Consider the following 18,916-nt stretch of genomic DNA (forward strand, 5'->3'; position numbering starts at 1 on the left):
GAGAAATCTGAATCTCTTCTTCTAGAAGCTGATGTAAGCAGGAACACAATTTAGCCTATCCTTGCACATTTAACTGTCCGTTCATTTCATTGTTTTGTATTTACATTTGTGGCTGTTGTTATAGGTGGCAGTTACTGCAGCAGATGTCCAAAGAACAGTTGCATTACCAGATTAACCTAGGCTGATTGTCCAAGGTTATTAAAGCTACTATATCCTACATTTTTGCCTGATGTCCACTTAGTGTTTGAAACTAAACATTAATTATGACACACACAATGTTTACAAGGTCACAGTCAGTAATTTCTTGAAAGTAAAACAAATTTGTTTTTCCATGATGAGTTTTTAAATTCTTCTAACACAGACATACACACTATTCACTCTTCTCTTTTACCTTTTTACTATAACTGTATAATACAAGTTTAGGTGTTTGGGTTTAAAAATGCTACTCCAGTCTAGGTAGGTAGCTCTCTTACAGTTTACACAGCCAAATGTTGCGTCACTGTCTCACTTTATGACAGTTTGTCTATACATTTACTTTTCTCCCATTCTTTAAAAGTGCAGTCATAACAGTAGACCTGATGTTCCTTAACATAACAGAAACCTCATTGTTTTCTTCTTTTTTCAGGTGACAAAATGAACCCAAAGAAGTAGAAGCTGTCAGTGGATAGCAAGATTGTCCTGTGGTCAAGGTCGGACAAATTTGTTAAAGGCCTTGCTGCTTTATTTGCGATATATAACACACCTTCAACTTGGAGTGTCAGGAGGGAGCAGCATCCATGCTGGAATTTATTCAAAGGTATGACGAGCTTTACTGAACTTATATATTCATTATGTAAACACACAATGGCACTAGGGACCAACCAAAAGTAAAATATCCAGTGCAGACGTCATATGTCCTCCCTTCTTGTATCTCAGTAAAGATCCATGTATCCGCTATGCCTGCCTGTTAGCCGATCCACATGTCTGTACTCTGCTCATGAAATTGATTAACTTTGAGTGTCTTTCTCTTTGACATGTGCCTTTTGTCTGTAGTTCTGAGGTGTAGTTTTTGAATAGGATTTTAAGGTTCTATTCAAAAGTAATTAAGTATGTAATTAGTTAATTCAGTTACTACATAATGTCATTTTACACCATCTCCAAGTCACTTCAAACTATTTACCTACAAGTAATGTATTTACATATTTTATTTGTATAGTTACTAAAAATCATGGTTATAATTTGTCAGCCAATGCATTTACAGTCGTTTATCATCATTTAAGGAAAAGGCTTTTACTGTATTTTTTTTTCTGTACTCATTAGTTGTGAAAACAGATATAGGCTAGTATTATAGCAGATATACTGGATTTTACTGTATTCTTTTACAGTTATTACTGGGATTTTTCCTGCTTCCTGCTGATGCTGCTGCTGAGTGTTTTTTGCTTACTTTTTCCCTATCTGTTTGCTTACATTTGATACGAATATCTGTGAATATATTTACTCATAACTCTGGCTACAACAACCTCCACAAGCCATCTAAAGCCCTTTTCGACTCTCAAAAAACATTGAAGTTCATCTTAACCGAAGCTAAGTATTTCATCATGTCTGAGTCGCTTTTTGCTTGTGTTGAGTGTGGCATGTATAGCTACTCTTCTTCTGTCAGTAGTAATAACTTTATTTGTTTGAAGTAGATTAATTATTAGCATGATGGAGAAGACTTCGCTTTTAGAGGAGTGCATCCGGGCTTTAGAAAGCCCTAGAGCAGGGGTACTCAACTGGCGGACCGCGGTCCGGATCCGGACCCGAACGCAGTCCTGTCCGGACCCAATCTCATTCCTGATTAACTGGATACGGAACAAAACAAAACCGTAGCATTTATTTCAGGGCTATTGAAAAAACACGTTGTACGTTCGCCACCCCCGCTCAACAACTTACGTTCGCCACCCCCCCGCTCAACAACTTACGTTCGCCACCCCCGCCCGCACCGGACCTCGGGTCACAGGTATCTGCCAAAATTGGACCGCGGACAAATTTAGTTGAGTACACATGCCCTAGAGAGTCGGTAGCACCTAGCATAGCAGGCCAGGTTGGCACAGCCATAGCTAGCGAGCTCTCAGCTCCGGCATTAGAGCCCTCGCTGCGGGGCGAATGGGTGACGTCTCGGTGGCATAATCGTAGGGCTGAGCACCATTCGACTCAGGTTCCCGTGTCAAACAAGTTTGTCCCACTCAGTAATACACTGACTGAGCGACCTGTTAAAAGAGCTCTGGTGATGGGAGATTCACAGCTTCGACACGTGAATGTAGCGACCCCTTTAGAGACACCAGCAGCCATAGTCAAGTGTATCCTGGGGGCTAGAGCACCTGACATCAGGGCTAATTTAAAGGTGCTGGCTAAACGTAAATATTCTAAGATAGTTATTCATGTCGGCACCAATGATGTGGGGTTGAGACTAGAGTTGCAACGGTATGAAATTTTCACGGTATGATAACAGTCTCAGAAAATACTGCGTCACGGTATCACAGTTTGTTACGTATATTATTAAAAGACACACTGACCCTTAAACTTACAAGTTTTTTTTTGTTCAATGAACTACTTATTGTAGAAACCTGGAACTATTGTATACAAAATGTCTCCTTTAAAAAAATAAGCTGTACACATTTTTATATAAATACTGCAAAATTTGAGAAACCTAAATCATGGATTTCAGTAGGCCTAGGTCACTGAGCCTGGGTCAGTGTCTGATCAACAACTGTTGTAAACGTCCGTTTTACTGCCAAGTTGGAATATAACCAGATACTGCAAAAAGAGAGGATTTATTTCTGACATGATGCTCACAATAGAGATTTCTATTTTAAGGCTTTCACAGGCTGGTTTTAACATATGAAAAACAGACACAAAAAGGTCAGAATTTGAAAATGAACGCATTTAAACTAATGGCATCTTTCACATCCAGTGAAAGCAAAGACCTTAAAAAGCTAGCTTTATACTTTCGCGAGTGACCGTAGCATGCAACTCCGCACAGCGTTCATACTTGGCGCGTCACATTCTTTGCAATATTGTCCGAAACGATATGTGGTAGTATAAAGAAACACCACTCAAAAACAGGGGAAGGAACATTTACCTGATAAATTTTTTATGTTGCTTTGTGTTTCAGGTTTGACCTGTGCTGGAATTTAGGCTAAAGTACTAAAATGCTTGAAATTGTAACTACTTCGTTTCACAACAAATAGCTATCTGACTGAACAGTTCTCTTGTATTACGTTAACAAATATGAGCCTCTTGTAATTCCAGGGTGAAACATGAGAGAACGTGAAGACATTAAGATTGGGCGTTTTGAAAATAAACAACCAATAAATAATGTGATAAAAAAGCGAATTATTTTGAATCATTTCAAGTATATGTATAAATATAAATATGATTGCATAAATATTAACGCGTTAATTTCGATTAATTAATTACAAGAAAATAAACGCACTAAAAAAATTAACGCATGAGATACTTTTGCACCGTGGAATGTTTCTCAGTGCACGAGTTCCACACATACAGATTATATGGACGCACAATAAGATGAGCATGATGGAGATTACTGAAGAGGCTACGCTGGTGGATGGGAAATTTAAATATAAGAAACTTCCAGATGGAAGTACAAACAAAAATAGTGTTATTTGCACTTTATGTAGGAAGGAGTTTGTTTATCACAGGAGCACTTCCACCCTTCGTTACCACCTCAACGCAAAACATGTTGGGGGTAACGCGCAGGTCAGTAATGATAACTCAGTAATGATAACTTAGCTGCTAAATGTACCAAACGTTCGTATTTCCCGGGACATGTCCGTATTTCACATCCTGTCCCGGGCGTCCCGGGTTTTTTTTTAAGTGAGGAAATGTCCTGGTTTTTAAATTACCTTCATTGGACCATTAAGACTGTATTAAACTTTCGCGAGTGGCCGTAGCGCACGACTCCACATGCGTTTATACATGATGCGTCACATTATTTGTGTTGTTCGCTCTCTGTGGTTGAAGATAAAGGCTTACAAGAAGCGCTGCACATTGCGTCAACTGATGCAAGTTACAAACTACTGTCCAGGGGTGAGTTTCCCAAAACGTTCTTAGCGCCAAGTACTTCTTAACCTCGTACGTAAGAACCGTCGCCTCGCTCCCCGTTTTGTCTTGTGTTTCATGTGGGGAGCGACTGCGAACATGAGCGGTGCGTCACTGTGTGTTTATGTAGAGCGCGCATTTGTGAGCCCCGTCTGTCTGTCTGTACACCGTTTTTGTTTGTTTGTCTAGTATTAGCGTGTTTGTTTTGTCCTAGCGTGTTGTCAACTGTTACATGTAATTCCACGCATGTTCCTCCCCTTAAATGTGTGTTTGGGGGGGGGGGGGGGGGACCGGCTGTGGTCCCGTGCCACTGGGTATGGCACTGAGGGCGTCTGAGGCGCGTTTATGTTTTATGTTGGTGTGTGTTTGTGTGTTTTCTGTGCAGGTGCTTCTTCCTGGCGGTGTTCCTGGACCTTGTGGGGGTCTCAACCTGGCAGGAGCCCCCTTGTGTTGTGGGGTGACTGGAGCCCGGTCATGAAGAGCCCCTCCGTAGAGGGCTGGATGTTTGGGGACCATGGGGCTCCGGTCTGAGAAGCTCCTGCTGGAGGTGGAGATCCTCCCTCCTACCCAGGGTGACCAGGAGGCCCTTGGGGCTGCTCCCTAGCCCGCGTTGGGGGTGCTCTGGGCCTCGGTCTCTGGCGCTCCTGGGTTGGGTGGAGGAGTCCACCTTGCGATGAGAGGCCCCGGGAGGGGTTGGCTCCCCAGGAGGCTGGGGTGACCCCTAGCAGAAGGCAGGGGTCAGCTCTGGGAGGAGGTAGGTCCAGGGCGTGAAGTAATCACGCCTTGGAGAGGTAACCTGCACACACACACACACACATACACTAAGGACGATAAAGGAGCCGTAGCTCCTCGTCCTCACACCTGTGGGGCTCACCGGCTGAAGGCCGGTTAGGGCGCGAGGGCCCTGTGACCGACCGGGCGTGGTTATGTGGCCCAGTCGGTACAGGGTCCCGCCCAGGGAGGTGAGCTGTTTAATATTGTGTGTTTTTTATGTTTCAGCTCCTGGACTGTAGGGGGTGTGTTCCTGCCTGTCCCTGCCTTCCTGCCCCTTCGTGTTTTGTGTGCAGCCGCTGTGTGCCACACACCCAGTGGAGGGGAGTGCGGCTTGGTGGGGGGGGTCTGTCACGGTGAGGCGGCCACCTACCAGTCGCCTCCATCCACAGCGGCTGTTGTTGTTGTTGTTTTGTGACGTCATGTGCGTCCCTCAGGTGGGCGGAGCCCGTGATCCGTCTCACCTGAGGGTCGTTTGTTTGCCTATATATGTCTTGTCTTTGTACCAGTTGACCGCTGGTTATTATATCCTTAATTTGGATCTATTTCATGGGTTTTGGTTTGCACACTTTCTATTAAACCATCCTTTTGCCCTGAGACTTGGCATGATCGCTTCCTTTTTAGTTCGCACACCCTGCCCGTCACATTATGATTATGTTCATTAATTTATTCATCATTCAAACTTAAATTAATATTTCTCATAAATACTGAAATGCGATTAATTTCGATTAATTAATTACAAAGCTTCTGATTAATTCGATTACATTTTTTTATCGCGTCCCACCCTAAATAATTATTTAACTTAAGTTTAACGTGCTGGGAAATATTGAAATGGACTTTGAAAGTGACATACAAGTGCTTGAATTCCACCTTGTAAAGGAGTATGAACCCTGCAAACATGACTTTGTTCATTGCACGGCAAGCGCGAAATTACAAAATTTGAGAGGTGCACGACCTCACGAATCGTCAGCGCGCGAGGCCCTTGCACACGGGCAGAGCCACCGTGATTACGTCATTTTCGCCGCTGATTTAAGTTTAACCTTTTTTTTGTTAAAAAAAATTGTTAAGTCTGATGCACTTTCTGCCATTCTCACCACTGAGTAGCTGAACCGGAGCGGAGTTGCGCATGCGGGTTTCTCAGCTGGCTTGCCTTTTACCGGTAATAAGCAAATGCACACGGTATGATAACCGTGCATTTTAATACTGTGGTATACCGTGAAACCGGTTACCGCTGCAACCCTAGTTGAGACAGTCTGAGATCACTAAGGATAATGTTAAAGAGGTGTGTGAGTTAGCGGGAACGATGTCAGATGCCATAATATGCTCTGGTCCCACAGCAGGTTATGGGCGTTACACCGCTGTCTAAATGGTGCTCAGAAAACAAAGTGGGTTATATAGATAATTGGACATGTTTTGAGGGCAGGCCTGGCCTTGTAAAGCGAGACGGCATTCACCCCTCTTGGGAGGGTGCTGCTCTCATTTCCTGTACCATATCTGCTAGACTTAAACAGAGTGGAACTGCTGCAATGGGTGATTCTTCTCCGACCCTTAAGGATGCTGTGGATGCAGAGTTAAACAACTACCTGCTTACACCTTCAGTTGACAAAGAGGATCCACTTGCATGGTGGAAAACACACAAAGTGAGCTTTCCACGTCTTGCCAAACTTGCACGCAAGTATCTTTGTATTCCTGCTACAAGCTCTCTCCCTCAGAGGGGCTTTTTAGTGCAAGTGGAAACATCATTACTTGCCAGCGTTCTTGTCTCAAGCCTGCAATGGTGGATAGACTGGTATTTTTATCCAAAAACCTCTAAGCTTATTTGAGCAGTGCAGCTCCAGATGTTTAGTTATTAGATTTTACTGTAAGCAACAGTTGAGTTTCATTTAAATTAAGAGATTTATTTGACTACATTAGAAGTGTTGATGGTGTTTAAAAGGTTAACCTTATCTTTGTTTAGACACAATCACCAGCAGTTGTTTTACTTTGGCACTGAAAACGTTATTTTAAAACCTTTAGTTTGTGATTCAAAGGTGCCATGTGGATATTATTATAACTTTATTTAAATTTATATTATTTTATATCAGCACGACATTTATTTTAAAATGTATGTATACAACTCAGGGAAATGTTGTATAGCTGCTGTTTTGTTTACAACTTGAAAATAACTTGTTTGTTAAATAAAAGGTTCATTCATGTTAATTCCCTATTGAAGCTTGGTTTAATGCTGTTTCAAATGAACACAGCGATGTGGAAGTCTGTAATCTTCTACTGTATTCCTTCTATAATATATTGCTCATATATGAGCCACTTACTTAGGATAAGAATTTCTTACTAATAAACATACATTGTCTCATTTACCTTTTCTCATTTGTTGGGTCATTTACTTCAATTTTTGGTCAGCTCTGGTGAAAAGCTGCATTGTTTAACATCGCAATATATATCGCAGAAAACAGAAATATCGCAATGTCAGATTTTTCCAATATCATGCAGCCCTACTTTGAGCCGGTGTTGTGTCAAATTCCGACTCCCCTCGTTTATCCGCATAAAGACGCTACAGATTATATTGTCAATTTATGTTTCTATGCATAAATAAGAGTTAGACTTTAATTATTCATCACAGTAAACGGCACGGCATTATCTATGTCCAAAGCGGTTTCCAGCCTTACGAGGAGTCATGAACAAATCAGTTCTCTAATCCCACTAGAGTGTAGCAGTAACAATTTTATGAAATTCTTTAATGATAAGATTAATAAAACCAGGGAAAAAATTAGTAGTGCTATCTCTAAGCCTGTCAACATGCCAATGCACCTTGACAGCTGTCTGGTCCGCTCTGATGCCCTGTTAGAGTTCTTCTCCCTAATTGGTCGTGAGGAGCTTATTTCACTGGTGGAAACTGTTAAGCCCTCCACATGCATTCTAGATGCTGTACAAACCCATCTACTTAAAGAATTACTGCATAGCAATGTGGGCTACATTCTCAGTTCATTTAAACTTGGAGTCATCAAGCCGCTAATTAAAAACCTGGTCTTAACCCCCAGGAACTGTCCAACTATAGGCCAATCTAATCTTTCATTCATATCCAAAATTTTAGAAAAAGTTGTTTCTTCACAACTCTCTTCCTTCTTACAGACAGAACATGTCTCATTTATTTCAGTTTGGATTTAGACCTCATCACAGCACTGAAACGGCACTGACTAAAGTACTGAACAATCTCTTAATATCCTCTGATAAAGGACACATCTCTTTTCTCATACTGCTTGACCTCAGTGCTGCTTTTGACACCATTGATCATAATATTGGCATAAGAGGTCAAGCACTCTCCTGGTTCAGGTCCTACATGACAGATCGTTACCAATTTGTACTAGTATGGTAAATAACGAATGCTCAGAGCATTCTAGGGTATATTATGGTGTCCCACAAGGATCTGTACTGGGCCCCATATTATTCTCATTATGTATGCTATGGCTGGGCACTATCATTCGTAGGCATGGTATTGGCTTCCATTGCTACGCAGATGATACTCAGTTGTATATATCTTCTAATCCGGATGATATCACTACAACTCTCAAGATTGAGAACTGCATCCAGGACATTAAAAACTGGATGGCATCTAATCTTTTTCAACTAAATTCCGATAAGATTGAGGTGCTGATTCTTGGACCTAAAGCTGCTAGAAGCAATTGGGCTGATATTCCCCTTACCCTAGGTGGTTTTTCAGTAACACCTAAATCTACTGCAAAATGTTTAGGTGGCACTATTGATTCTGATCTTTCATTTGACATACATATATGCAATGTCACTAAGGCTGCCTTTTTCCATTTACATAATATCACCAAGCTGAGACACTTACTTTCATTAACTGATGCAGAGAAGCTGGTCCATGCTTTTGTCTCGTCGAGATAGGACTACTGTTATAGTCTTCTAATTGGATTCTATAAAGAGTCTATAAAGAAGCTACAACTTGTTCAAAATGCTGCAGCTAGAGTCCTAACTAAGGCTAGAATATTCAATCATATTAGTCCCACTCTCGCGGCATTACACTGACTTCCAATTAAATGTCACATTGAATTTAAAATTCTTCTGTTAACCTATAAGGCGTTAAATGGTCTTGCCCCCACAGTATCTGAGTGAACTCATTGCTTACTACAACCCATCTGGCCCTTTGCGCTGCCAAGTTGCTGGATTTCTCCAAGTTCCAAAAATTGGTAAGACTACAGCCGGAGGCAGAGCTTTTTCCTTTAAAGCCCCTCAATTATGGAATAGCCTTCCAGCTCCAATCAGAGATTTTTTTTTTTCGCCTATTTAATCAAGCCTTCAGTTAATATTCTCCGTGTAAGGTGTGGGGCTCGGGGGGGCTCCAGACGTGATCATTAGCACGTGAGCTATGTACGTTTAAATCAATGGTGGTTTAAATTGATGTCCTTTTTGCTTTTTTTGCATGCTTCTACCCAAGACGATTGGATACAAGCACCTGGGAGATGGTTTGGCTTGCCGGGGGCAGTCATGGCCTGGCGGTTAGGGAACTGGACTTGTGACCGGAGGGTCGTGGGTTCGATTCCCAGACAGGCCATGACTGAGGTGTCCTTGAGCAAGGCACCTAACCCCAACTGCTCCCCGGGCGCCGGGCTAGGGCTGCCCACCGCTCTGGGCACGTGTGATCCACAGCCCCCTAGTAATCACTAGTGTGTGTGTGTGTTCTGACTGCACAGATGGGTTAAAAGCGGAGGACAAATTTGTAAAAATCACAATTGACAAAATATGGCACATTTCATTTCATTTCATGGATGTACTGATGCCGGGGTTGGATGTGCCATTGCCACAAAAGGTTGTGCTGATGCTAGCTCCTACTTGAGGCCCACCACCTGCACTGAAGGGACTGTGGATACTTGGCCGGGGAACAAGAACCTTAAATATTAATGTAGAACTGTAGAACCATCCTGCGCACCACGGACTTGTGCTAATGGGCCGCCCAATGGAGGATAGGTTCCCTTTGGGTCTTGGTCCTCCCGAGGTTTCTTCCTAATCCCCACCACCATAGGGAGTTTTTCCTCGCCACTGTCGCCTTTGGCTTGCTCATTAGGGATCTGGACCCATACGATTGTAAAGCTGCTTTGTGACAACATGCGTTGTGAAAAGCGCTATATAAATAAATTTGACTTTGACTGATGTACAGCGCTATTCAATTGGTTGTTTTGGTAAACCACTGTTTTGGTAAACCACAGTTTCAGACTGAGGGTGATTTGTGTTATTGCAATTTTTTGGCAGTCATGTTCAGGTAATTAATTATATTCACTGAATCAACATTACTATTCAAAGAATTAATGTGGCTTTTTATTTAGGTTTTAAAATGTCACCTAACCTCTAACCCATAGACCCATAACCATAGTCATGATTTCATTTTTGACTTTTGCCTACATTGACTGTCCATTAGTAAATGTCTACCTTGTACGTTTTTGAGTGTGAAAGTATAGAATAATATAGTATAGATGAGTGGATATGTTTTGGCCATGCTGAATACTGCTCTGTGCAGTTTTTGTTTGTTTGTTCATTTGTTTTTATAGTTGCTGTAATAAAGGGGAAACCTGCTTGCACACATGAATCTTGACATTTAGATACTCCATGAAGCTTGATATGTAATAAAAAAAACACTGACCAGTGACATTTTATCTCGGTCCTTCAGACGACACTTTTATGCAATAAGTGATTGTAAAAAAAATTTTTTTTATGCATTATTTTTACACATTTCTATACTGGTTTATTTAAATATTTCACTATGTTTGTGAAGCCAACACATTTGCAAACTCATTTCAAACATCAGTATAGTTTGTTCATTTCAGTAAAGGTGTGGTTTCATACAAGATATGAGAAGAATTTGAAAATTGGACCTCATATTTTCAGGTTTGGACCATATAATTTTTTTATGCAGTACTCTTAAGTCAAATGTAACCTAATTAGGATAAGGGCTGAAATTGTTGTTAACATTTTGATATGAAACATATGGGTGTAATGTTATGAACAAGTATGTTTAGAGACAAATTTAGGAAAACACGTTTAAACAGAAAAAGGGCCTCTAGACCTCAGAGGGCCAGTCATGCCCATTGTTCGTTCCCTGTGTCAGTCTGTGTATTCTGTTAAGTCTGTCGTATGGTTATGCTTTAGTTTAATCACATTGTATTACTCTATTTTAGTTGCTCAGTGTAGGTTCTCCACTTCACCCATGTATATTACCTGAAGTGTTGTCTACTGTTCTGTGTATGGGTTTCTGTTTTGATTTACTGTGTTTCCTAGTTAGTTTACTTTATGCCTTTATTTCTGTTGTTATTTCTATGCCTCATCATTCACAGAAGCTTGCTTTGAAACTCAGTGTGAGTAATCTGTCTCTCCTCTCTCCGGAGAGGGGAACCCCTTGGCTCTGTCCAAAATGCTGTACTTACGTCCTATACAATACATCAAAGCAGTACGCGATAAAAAGGTAGTATGTCCGAATACATAGTATGCATTAAATAGTAAGCAAAATGTACCTGCATGGCTTACTGAATCAGGAGCCATTTTGAAGTATGCGATTATAGCACTGTCCTATTCTATGATTCAACTGGAGCATGTAACTATGATCGTGTGACATCATATTACATAGATAAAATGGCGGACGCAGTACGTCTGAGGTTGGACGCATATGACTCAAAAGAATGAAAATGCATTAATGGTTGAGCAGAATGTACTGGACTGAAATATAGTGCCTACTGCTTAAGTATTCCATTTCAGATCGAGCCTTTGTGTTCCAAATAAAATATAAAATACTGAAAATATAAAATATTGCTCTCTTCGCAGTTGTGTCCGCCCTCTTTCTTTCAGGTCAGTGATAGATTAATCTCTTTGTGCCCTTCTGGAGTCAGGTCAATGTTGTAATTTAGCATTACTATTACTTATCCATTTATATTATTACCAGAGTTGTATAGTAACAAAGTAGAACTACTTCACTACTGTACTTAAGTACTAATATACTGTATCTGTACTTTACTGGAGTATAATTTTTTTCTCCTACTTCCACTTCACTACATATTTTCCATCAGTTTAATACTTTTACCCCGATACATTTTTTACGTGTCGTATAGTTACTCGTTACAATTATAAACATGTTAACTGGCGCTGTCACCGTGTCAAGCGATCAGGCTGTCTTATGAGAAAACTGCGCATGCTCCGGTCGCGTCTCGTTTACTCTGCTGCTGCCTTCACTGAACATTTGAGCTTCGTAATATAGGTTCACTTGACACGTCATGACTCAAAAATGACGCAATTTTTGCGTCAATTTTTTGCGTCAAAATCTCGATTTTTGTGCGTGCAAAGTTACAAGTTGGAATTCATGCACTTGTACGGAACTTTGAAGGTCCATTTTCAGTATTTTCCAGCACCTTCATCTTAATTTACATATTTATACAAATACACATATACTCAAAATTTTTCCAAATAATTCGCTTTTTATCTCATTAAAAGAGATGGTACCGTGTTTGGTAACAGCAGAAGAGCAGCATAAGTGCTGCATAATAAGCTTGTTGGTGTTTTAATGTACATATATTGGCACCTTCCACACCTTCAACATTGAGTGATCGTGGTGGTGAGGGTGAGGAAGGAAACCACCCTGACCCTACCTAAAGACATTGCGTTTGCTGGAGTGAAAGTAAATTCCTATAGGATGAAGTGCCATCTCTGCCTCCCTAAAGAGGGTGAAATATTGGCCTTCAAAAATTCACCTTTGAATTTGAGGAAACACATCAATGTAAGTTATAAATATAACACACAGAAGACACTTCAGCTTTAGCTGTCAGTAAGCGCTAGTTAGGTTAGATATGTTCATGACATGATGCAGTATTCACTTAACATTAGCTGGCAATCATAAAGGCGATGTCAGGCTGAATTTTTAGCAACAGTAATCCGTGTCTCTTTTCGTGCTGACTAATCATGTGCCCATTTTTATAGTGTAGTGTTTTTATAGGGGGCATTTATTGAGGGTAAACGCAGGGCAGTAGGCTCATCCTTAGAATCGGACGGACGGATTTTACATCCAAAATACACCTCGTTTTCTCAGCTAAATTAAGGTGAACTTGTACTTCTGCGTCAAACTTACGACGTAGCGGGACATAGGTTATCTGTTTTTTGTGTATGAAGTGTTAAACCCAGTTTTTTAAGTTGCTACTTGTTTGTACATACAGAACATTTGTATTTGTGGTATTTGACATCTTTGATTTGTAAGTGATATATAAAAACAATTGATAATCAAACTTTGATGGCTTTCTTTAATGAATTCAAAACAATACTTGTACTTTTTACTTTCAGTACTTGAGTAATACATTTTAGAATAAACTACTTGCAATACTTAAGTACAAAAAATGCAGAATACTTCTGTACTTCCACTTAAGTAAAGTTTTTAAAGAACACTTCAACTTCTACTCAAGTAAAGTTTTTGATAGAATACTTGTACTCAAGTATGGGTCTCTAATACTTTATACAACACTGGTTATTACTTATCATTACAGAAGTATTAACATTACTTGTCTTGTGTAGCATTAACATTATTTGGCTTCACTAGCATTAGCATTAATTGTCTTATAGGAATTAATCATTAAAAAAGCGCTGGATTTCTTCATGTCTGTGAAAAACCTGTTAACATCTTTCGACAAACTGCATGCTGGGTTCTTACTTTGCTGTAGGTAATAGTTTTACTAGTCATGATATTATTAGTTTTAATGGATTAATAATCTACATAAGCTCTTTGTCCTCATGGTTGATATCAAGCTTAATATTACATTAAGTTACAATAACTCTGACTCTTTTTAGCACTCCCCTTCTCTACACATTTGACCTACATATAACATTTATCAGGCATCTATTTATTTTTATTCCCTGGGTGTAATAGCATGAGATGCTCTCCAACTTTCATAAATGTTTGTAAATTCATGTAAGTCAATTTTGTTCCTACATTTTATGGAACTCTTTGGTTTTAGCAGTTTAAAAAACATTAAAAAGTTAGTTGACTTTACATAAACATTACTGATGTATTGCTTGAGTCTTGAGGACTAGTATGTAAAACATTGAAATGCTTGTCCATTTAAATTACTTAAATGTTTGTATATTTTAAAAAGCCCAAACTCATATTTTAAAAGGCTTAATGTAGTTCTACATTGTTTGAGTAAAATCTACTAAGACTGAGCATTTAAATATTTGAATCAGAACTAACCTCAACAAGACTAAAGCCACATAAGTCCTGCACAGAGCTCGAGGGGATTTTAAGCCATTCATCTTGCAGGGTAGTGGCCATGTCACTACATGATGCTGGTGGAGGAAAACGTTTCCTGACTCGCTCCTCAAAAACACCCCAAAGTGGCTCAATAATATTTAGATCTGGTGACTGTGCAGGCCATGGGAGATATTCAACTTCACTTTCATGTTCATCAAACCAATCTTTCACCAGTCTTGCAGTGTGTATTGGTACATTTTCATGCTGATACACAGCACCGCCTTCAGGATACAATGTTTGAATCATTGGATGCACATGGTCCTCCAGAATGGTTCGGTAGTCCTTGGCAGTGACGCACAAGTTAGCACAAGTATTGGGCCAAGGAAATGTCATGATATGGCAGCTCAAACCATCACTAATCCACCCCCATGATTCACTCTGGGCAACAGTCTGGGTGGTTCGCTTCTTTGAGGCTTCTCCACACCATAACTCTGCCGGATGTGGGGAAAACAGTAAAGGTGGACTCATCAGAGAACAATACATGTTTCACATTGTGCACAGCCCAATATTTGCGCTCCAGCCATGTATATTGACCGTGCACATTTAATTCTGCCGTGATTTGGGCAGCTGTGGTTTTTGTATACAATCCAGGTTAGCACCCGAACATCCCTTTCAGACAGCTTCCTCTTGCGTCCACAGTTAATCCTGTTGGATGTGGTTTGTCCTTCTTGGTGGTATGCTGACATTACCCTGGATACTGTGGCTCTTGATACATTACAAAACTTGGTCACAGATGTGCCAGCAAGACGTGCACCAACAATTTGTCCTCTTTTGAACTCTGGTATGTCACCCATAATATTGTGTGAGCAAAACTGTGCTCTTACTGGTGCAATGTGCAATTAATGAAGATTGGCCACCAGGCTGGTCCAATTTAGCCATGAAACCTCCCACACAAATGACAGGTGTTTCAGTTTCATTGTCCAAACATTGTATGTCCATTGTAATTGTACAGATATATTTTCTTTTGAAAGAGCCATTTAACAATGAAAATAGACTCAGCATTTCTGTAAGGCAACAGATCAAAGTGCACATTGATTCCAACAAAACATTCATTTTAGGCTTTATGCACCTGCAAAGCTCTGCAAACCACAAAATCAAAAGCTCACATTCACCAAGGCCAAAGTTTCAATTTTCTCGTATTATTTCCTGACATTGCTTCTTGGCTTATATCTCAAGCTTTCATAAGCTACACCAATGTGCAGTTCCACCCAAGGATAGTTAACAGTTGAAACTACTGTGAGGTCATCAATCTGTTGCAGTTTCTGTTTTTGGGGTGTGATGTGAGAATTTTCTCTTCAACAACACAAGTTTCCATACAGAGGTTTCCAAATGCACCACAACATGTCAAACCTGTTCTACTCATACAAGATGGGAGGGGTAGAGATGTACACACCCAAACAGCAACTTGGCTAGATGACAATATTAGAAGTTACTCCAACGTCACTCGGCTGTTTATATGCAACCAAGTTGAACAACAGGCATATATTTGAACAGAAACTTCTGCAGTAATTGTGATGTTGTAAACATTCTGTTTTAAGTAGGTCTATAGCCTACTAACATTCAGAAAAAATATAAAAACTAGACAGATCAGTATGTATAATGACTCACGCTCAGACTGTTCCACTGTAAGAACTAGAACAGTGATTGATGTGGAGTCGGACTGATCAGCTGAATCGGTGACTTTAAGCTGGAATTTGTAAACTCCAGAGTGCAGGTTGGACAACACCAGCTGATCTGGTAGGTCTGTTTTCTGTAGACACAAATAAGCTCATAGTCATTAAACAATTCCTTATAGCTTTGAATTCAGTGTCAATATGAAGAGCCAGTTTATATAACATTTTCTTTCTTGAACACCAGGACATACAGAACCAAGATTAAACAAATACAAGCATAACAAGTAAAAAATTGCAATATTTACAAGTAGACAATATGATGTAAATTTTTCACAGCTCAGATGTCTGTAGTCTTCACCATTGTGTCTTAATTGTCTTTCATCATAAACAACCTGATTAAGACTGATGACATTAAAATGGAACTGTACCTCTGTTACCACTGAGTTGTTTCCACTGAGAAGTTCCCATTGGTAGCTAGTTATTTTTTTGTCATCCCAGCTCTCAATGCCATTAAGAGTGACACGATGACCAGGCCTGACCACCAGGTCTGGCCCAGCATTTGATATTGGAGGCTTGTCCTCTTTATCTAGGACACAAAAAAGAAGACATGTCCTTACAATAGCATACCACACAGCTACCACACAGCATGCAGTGTTATGCAGTGCATGCTACTGATACCAACTCTCATATACTGCAAAATATTATAGCCAAGTTTCCACAGTAGTGATACATTAATCATGACTTAAATTAAACAATTTTCTTGACTGATTAAACCAAATCCCTGGCAAATCATTCTAAAATTGCAGAAGTATAAATTCAAAAAGTAAAAATATCCTGCCACAATGTTGTATTTTTTGTTTATATATATATTGGAACTGCTGTCTTGAGCAATTGAGATAATCCAAATGTCTGTACCAAAATATTAGGCAGGGGTATTTTTAAATGAATAAGCCTTAAGTTCACAGGACACGTGTATCTTTCTTACTTACCAGAAAGTGCAGTGGGCCAATCCAGGTAATGCTCATAGATCGACTTCATAATGTAATTCCTGAAGCCTGCTCTTTTAACAAATTGGCAAATGAATTTATTCCTGTATAAACAATCAAACAGAAAACAATGTATAACAGAGTCATTTTTCGGACCGGCTTCTATCAAAACCAGGTTGCAGTTTGTTTCTTGGCAGCAGGCATTCACACAGTCGTGGTTCCCTTGTACAGTTGGGTTTGCAATGTAAGTGGCGCCATGCTTTACAGATTCTTCCGTATTTAGAACAAAGTCATCTCGACCCTTTTTGAAGTAATTTGTACAGTTCTGCTTCGGTATGTCTGCTTCAGTGTCGCCCGAGGATTTACTTATCAGAACCAATAGCGTAAAACTACAGATGACAGCAAAGCGAAATGAATCCATTGTAGATTTCTAGTAATAATAAAAATTGTTCCGATGTCTATCCGCACACCCACGTACAAAACGCACGCACACAAACGCGCGCTTTCTGTCGCAATTACCAAGACAGTAATTTAAAATATTTATGAAAAAGAAAAAACTGCTTTTGTCCCGTCTGAGCTGAAATTAAAGGTTCATATGAGCAGCCCGGTTTCTCGTGTCATTCTTTTTTTTTACAACGGTTTCAGGAGAAAATGTAATTTCAATACGTTCCAGACCAGTCATTCCCGTTTTAGTTTGTTTCCGTACTGTTTCGTTGGCAGACACGCAGCCCAATTCCTTGTTGACTACTCAGGTGTGTTGCGGTAGCCTACCTATGAAGTTGATAAAGGAAGTATATCTGCTGCTCGTCATATTATATGACGTGCAAGATCTTAAAGACGTCTACACATAATAACAGCTGAGAAAAACAATGTGCTCAAAAGATTACTTTTAATCACAGCACAGAAATTGCATTTTGTATGGCTATGTTTATTATGTTATAGCTAACACGATTTTTAGAATCCTCCTCCTCCATGGGACAATTCCAAATGTAATTGTAATCTTTTATCGTTTTGATACATTTATTCATAATGGCAGGTAATTTGCTTGATTGATTGAACCTAGGTATTGCAGTAGCTGACAATCGACGGATAGTAGCGTTAAAACACTGAGTTTAAAGCTGGCTCAGCGCTCGATAGGCATAATCTTACTAGACCACGAATGATCTGGTTATTAAAATAACAGAAAATTAATGTAAATGATAAATGTTAAAAGCTTGTTATAAGCTTTCAACATGTTGTGCTTATTCCCACACAATTGCTTTTAATATTGATGGAATTATAAGTTAAGTTACAGAACGTAAGCTCTTCAGCACCTTGACGTCTTTTCAAAATAAAAGCCATTTTCATGCACTCCACACAACGAAAACTACTGTTCATATGTTGCGTCTGTGTATTAAAATTTAAAAAAGAAAAGTTTTACATAAAATATTATAATTGATATGTAACAAGCAATGAATATCATGATTTAAAATTTAATTAACTTTCATGAACAAAAGCCCTATTTTAGGGGTCTCAAGATAGAATCACAAAGCTAGCCTAATAAATCCAGTATACTGTACCCTCTCCTGATAAGGAGAACACCAATCATACATATATTTTATTATTCTTATCAAATTGTGTTAAGACAAATCTTCTTTATTCTTTATTTATTCTGTATTGGCTTCCTGCCGACGCAGCTTCCTGCCAACGCTGCTGCGGAGTGTTTTTTTCTAATTATGCGATTGTTTTTCTAAATTGTAATAACTATTTTCTTACTGTTCTTAACTGTTTGCCTTCCTAGACCATTTTCACAAGTAGTTTTACCACAGTCAAGACAAGCAGTCAACTGTTCCGGCCACAGACCAACTATCTGTTCCTAAAGGTCTGCTTGCGTAAGTCCCTAAAATCGGCTAATGTGGTAAGATTTTGAATTGTCTATGGCTGGGGTTGGTTTGTTTGCCTTTTTGGAGTGTGACATGTTTAGCTTAGACCCTTTCGGCACTGACAGTAATAGCAGGGTAAAAGACATGCTGCTCTCTGAAGTTTGAATAACTTTAATAATGTGATAATTTCAAAATAAAGCTATAATTTACTTTGAAATATCTTTTTCTTTGGGCCACTATCTTGACATCCCTGATTTTATTACGTTCTGAGATAATATTGAGAGAAAAATGGAAAAATTGGCTAAACAAGGT

At 39.6% G+C, this 18,916-nt stretch overlaps 1 protein-coding gene across 2 annotated transcripts in view; it reads right to left on the bottom strand.

Annotated features, from left to right (window-relative positions):
* The window catches only part of LOC143523588 (kunitz-type protease inhibitor 1-like), a 31,665-nt gene extending 14,178 nt beyond the window's left edge, over positions 1-17,487 (bottom strand). The window contains exons 1-3 of one of the 2 annotated variants that reach the window (XM_077018145.1): positions 16,746-17,485; positions 16,185-16,342; positions 15,752-15,893 (exon numbers count right to left, since the gene is read on the bottom strand). In XM_077018145.1, the coding sequence (XP_076874260.1) occupies positions 15,752-15,893; positions 16,185-16,342; positions 16,746-17,163 (718 nt within the window). In that variant the 5' untranslated portion in view covers positions 17,164-17,485. Of the gene's footprint in view, positions 1-15,751; positions 15,894-16,184; positions 16,343-16,745 lie in introns of both variants that reach the window. The other variant, XM_077018146.1, reaches the window with a different exon arrangement.
* Between the last annotated feature and the right edge of the window lie 1,429 nt (positions 17,488-18,916).

This window comes from Brachyhypopomus gauderio, chromosome 9 (genome assembly GCF_052324685.1).
Source record: "Brachyhypopomus gauderio isolate BG-103 chromosome 9, BGAUD_0.2, whole genome shotgun sequence".
Classification (NCBI taxonomy): domain Eukaryota; kingdom Metazoa; phylum Chordata; class Actinopteri; order Gymnotiformes; family Hypopomidae; genus Brachyhypopomus; species Brachyhypopomus gauderio.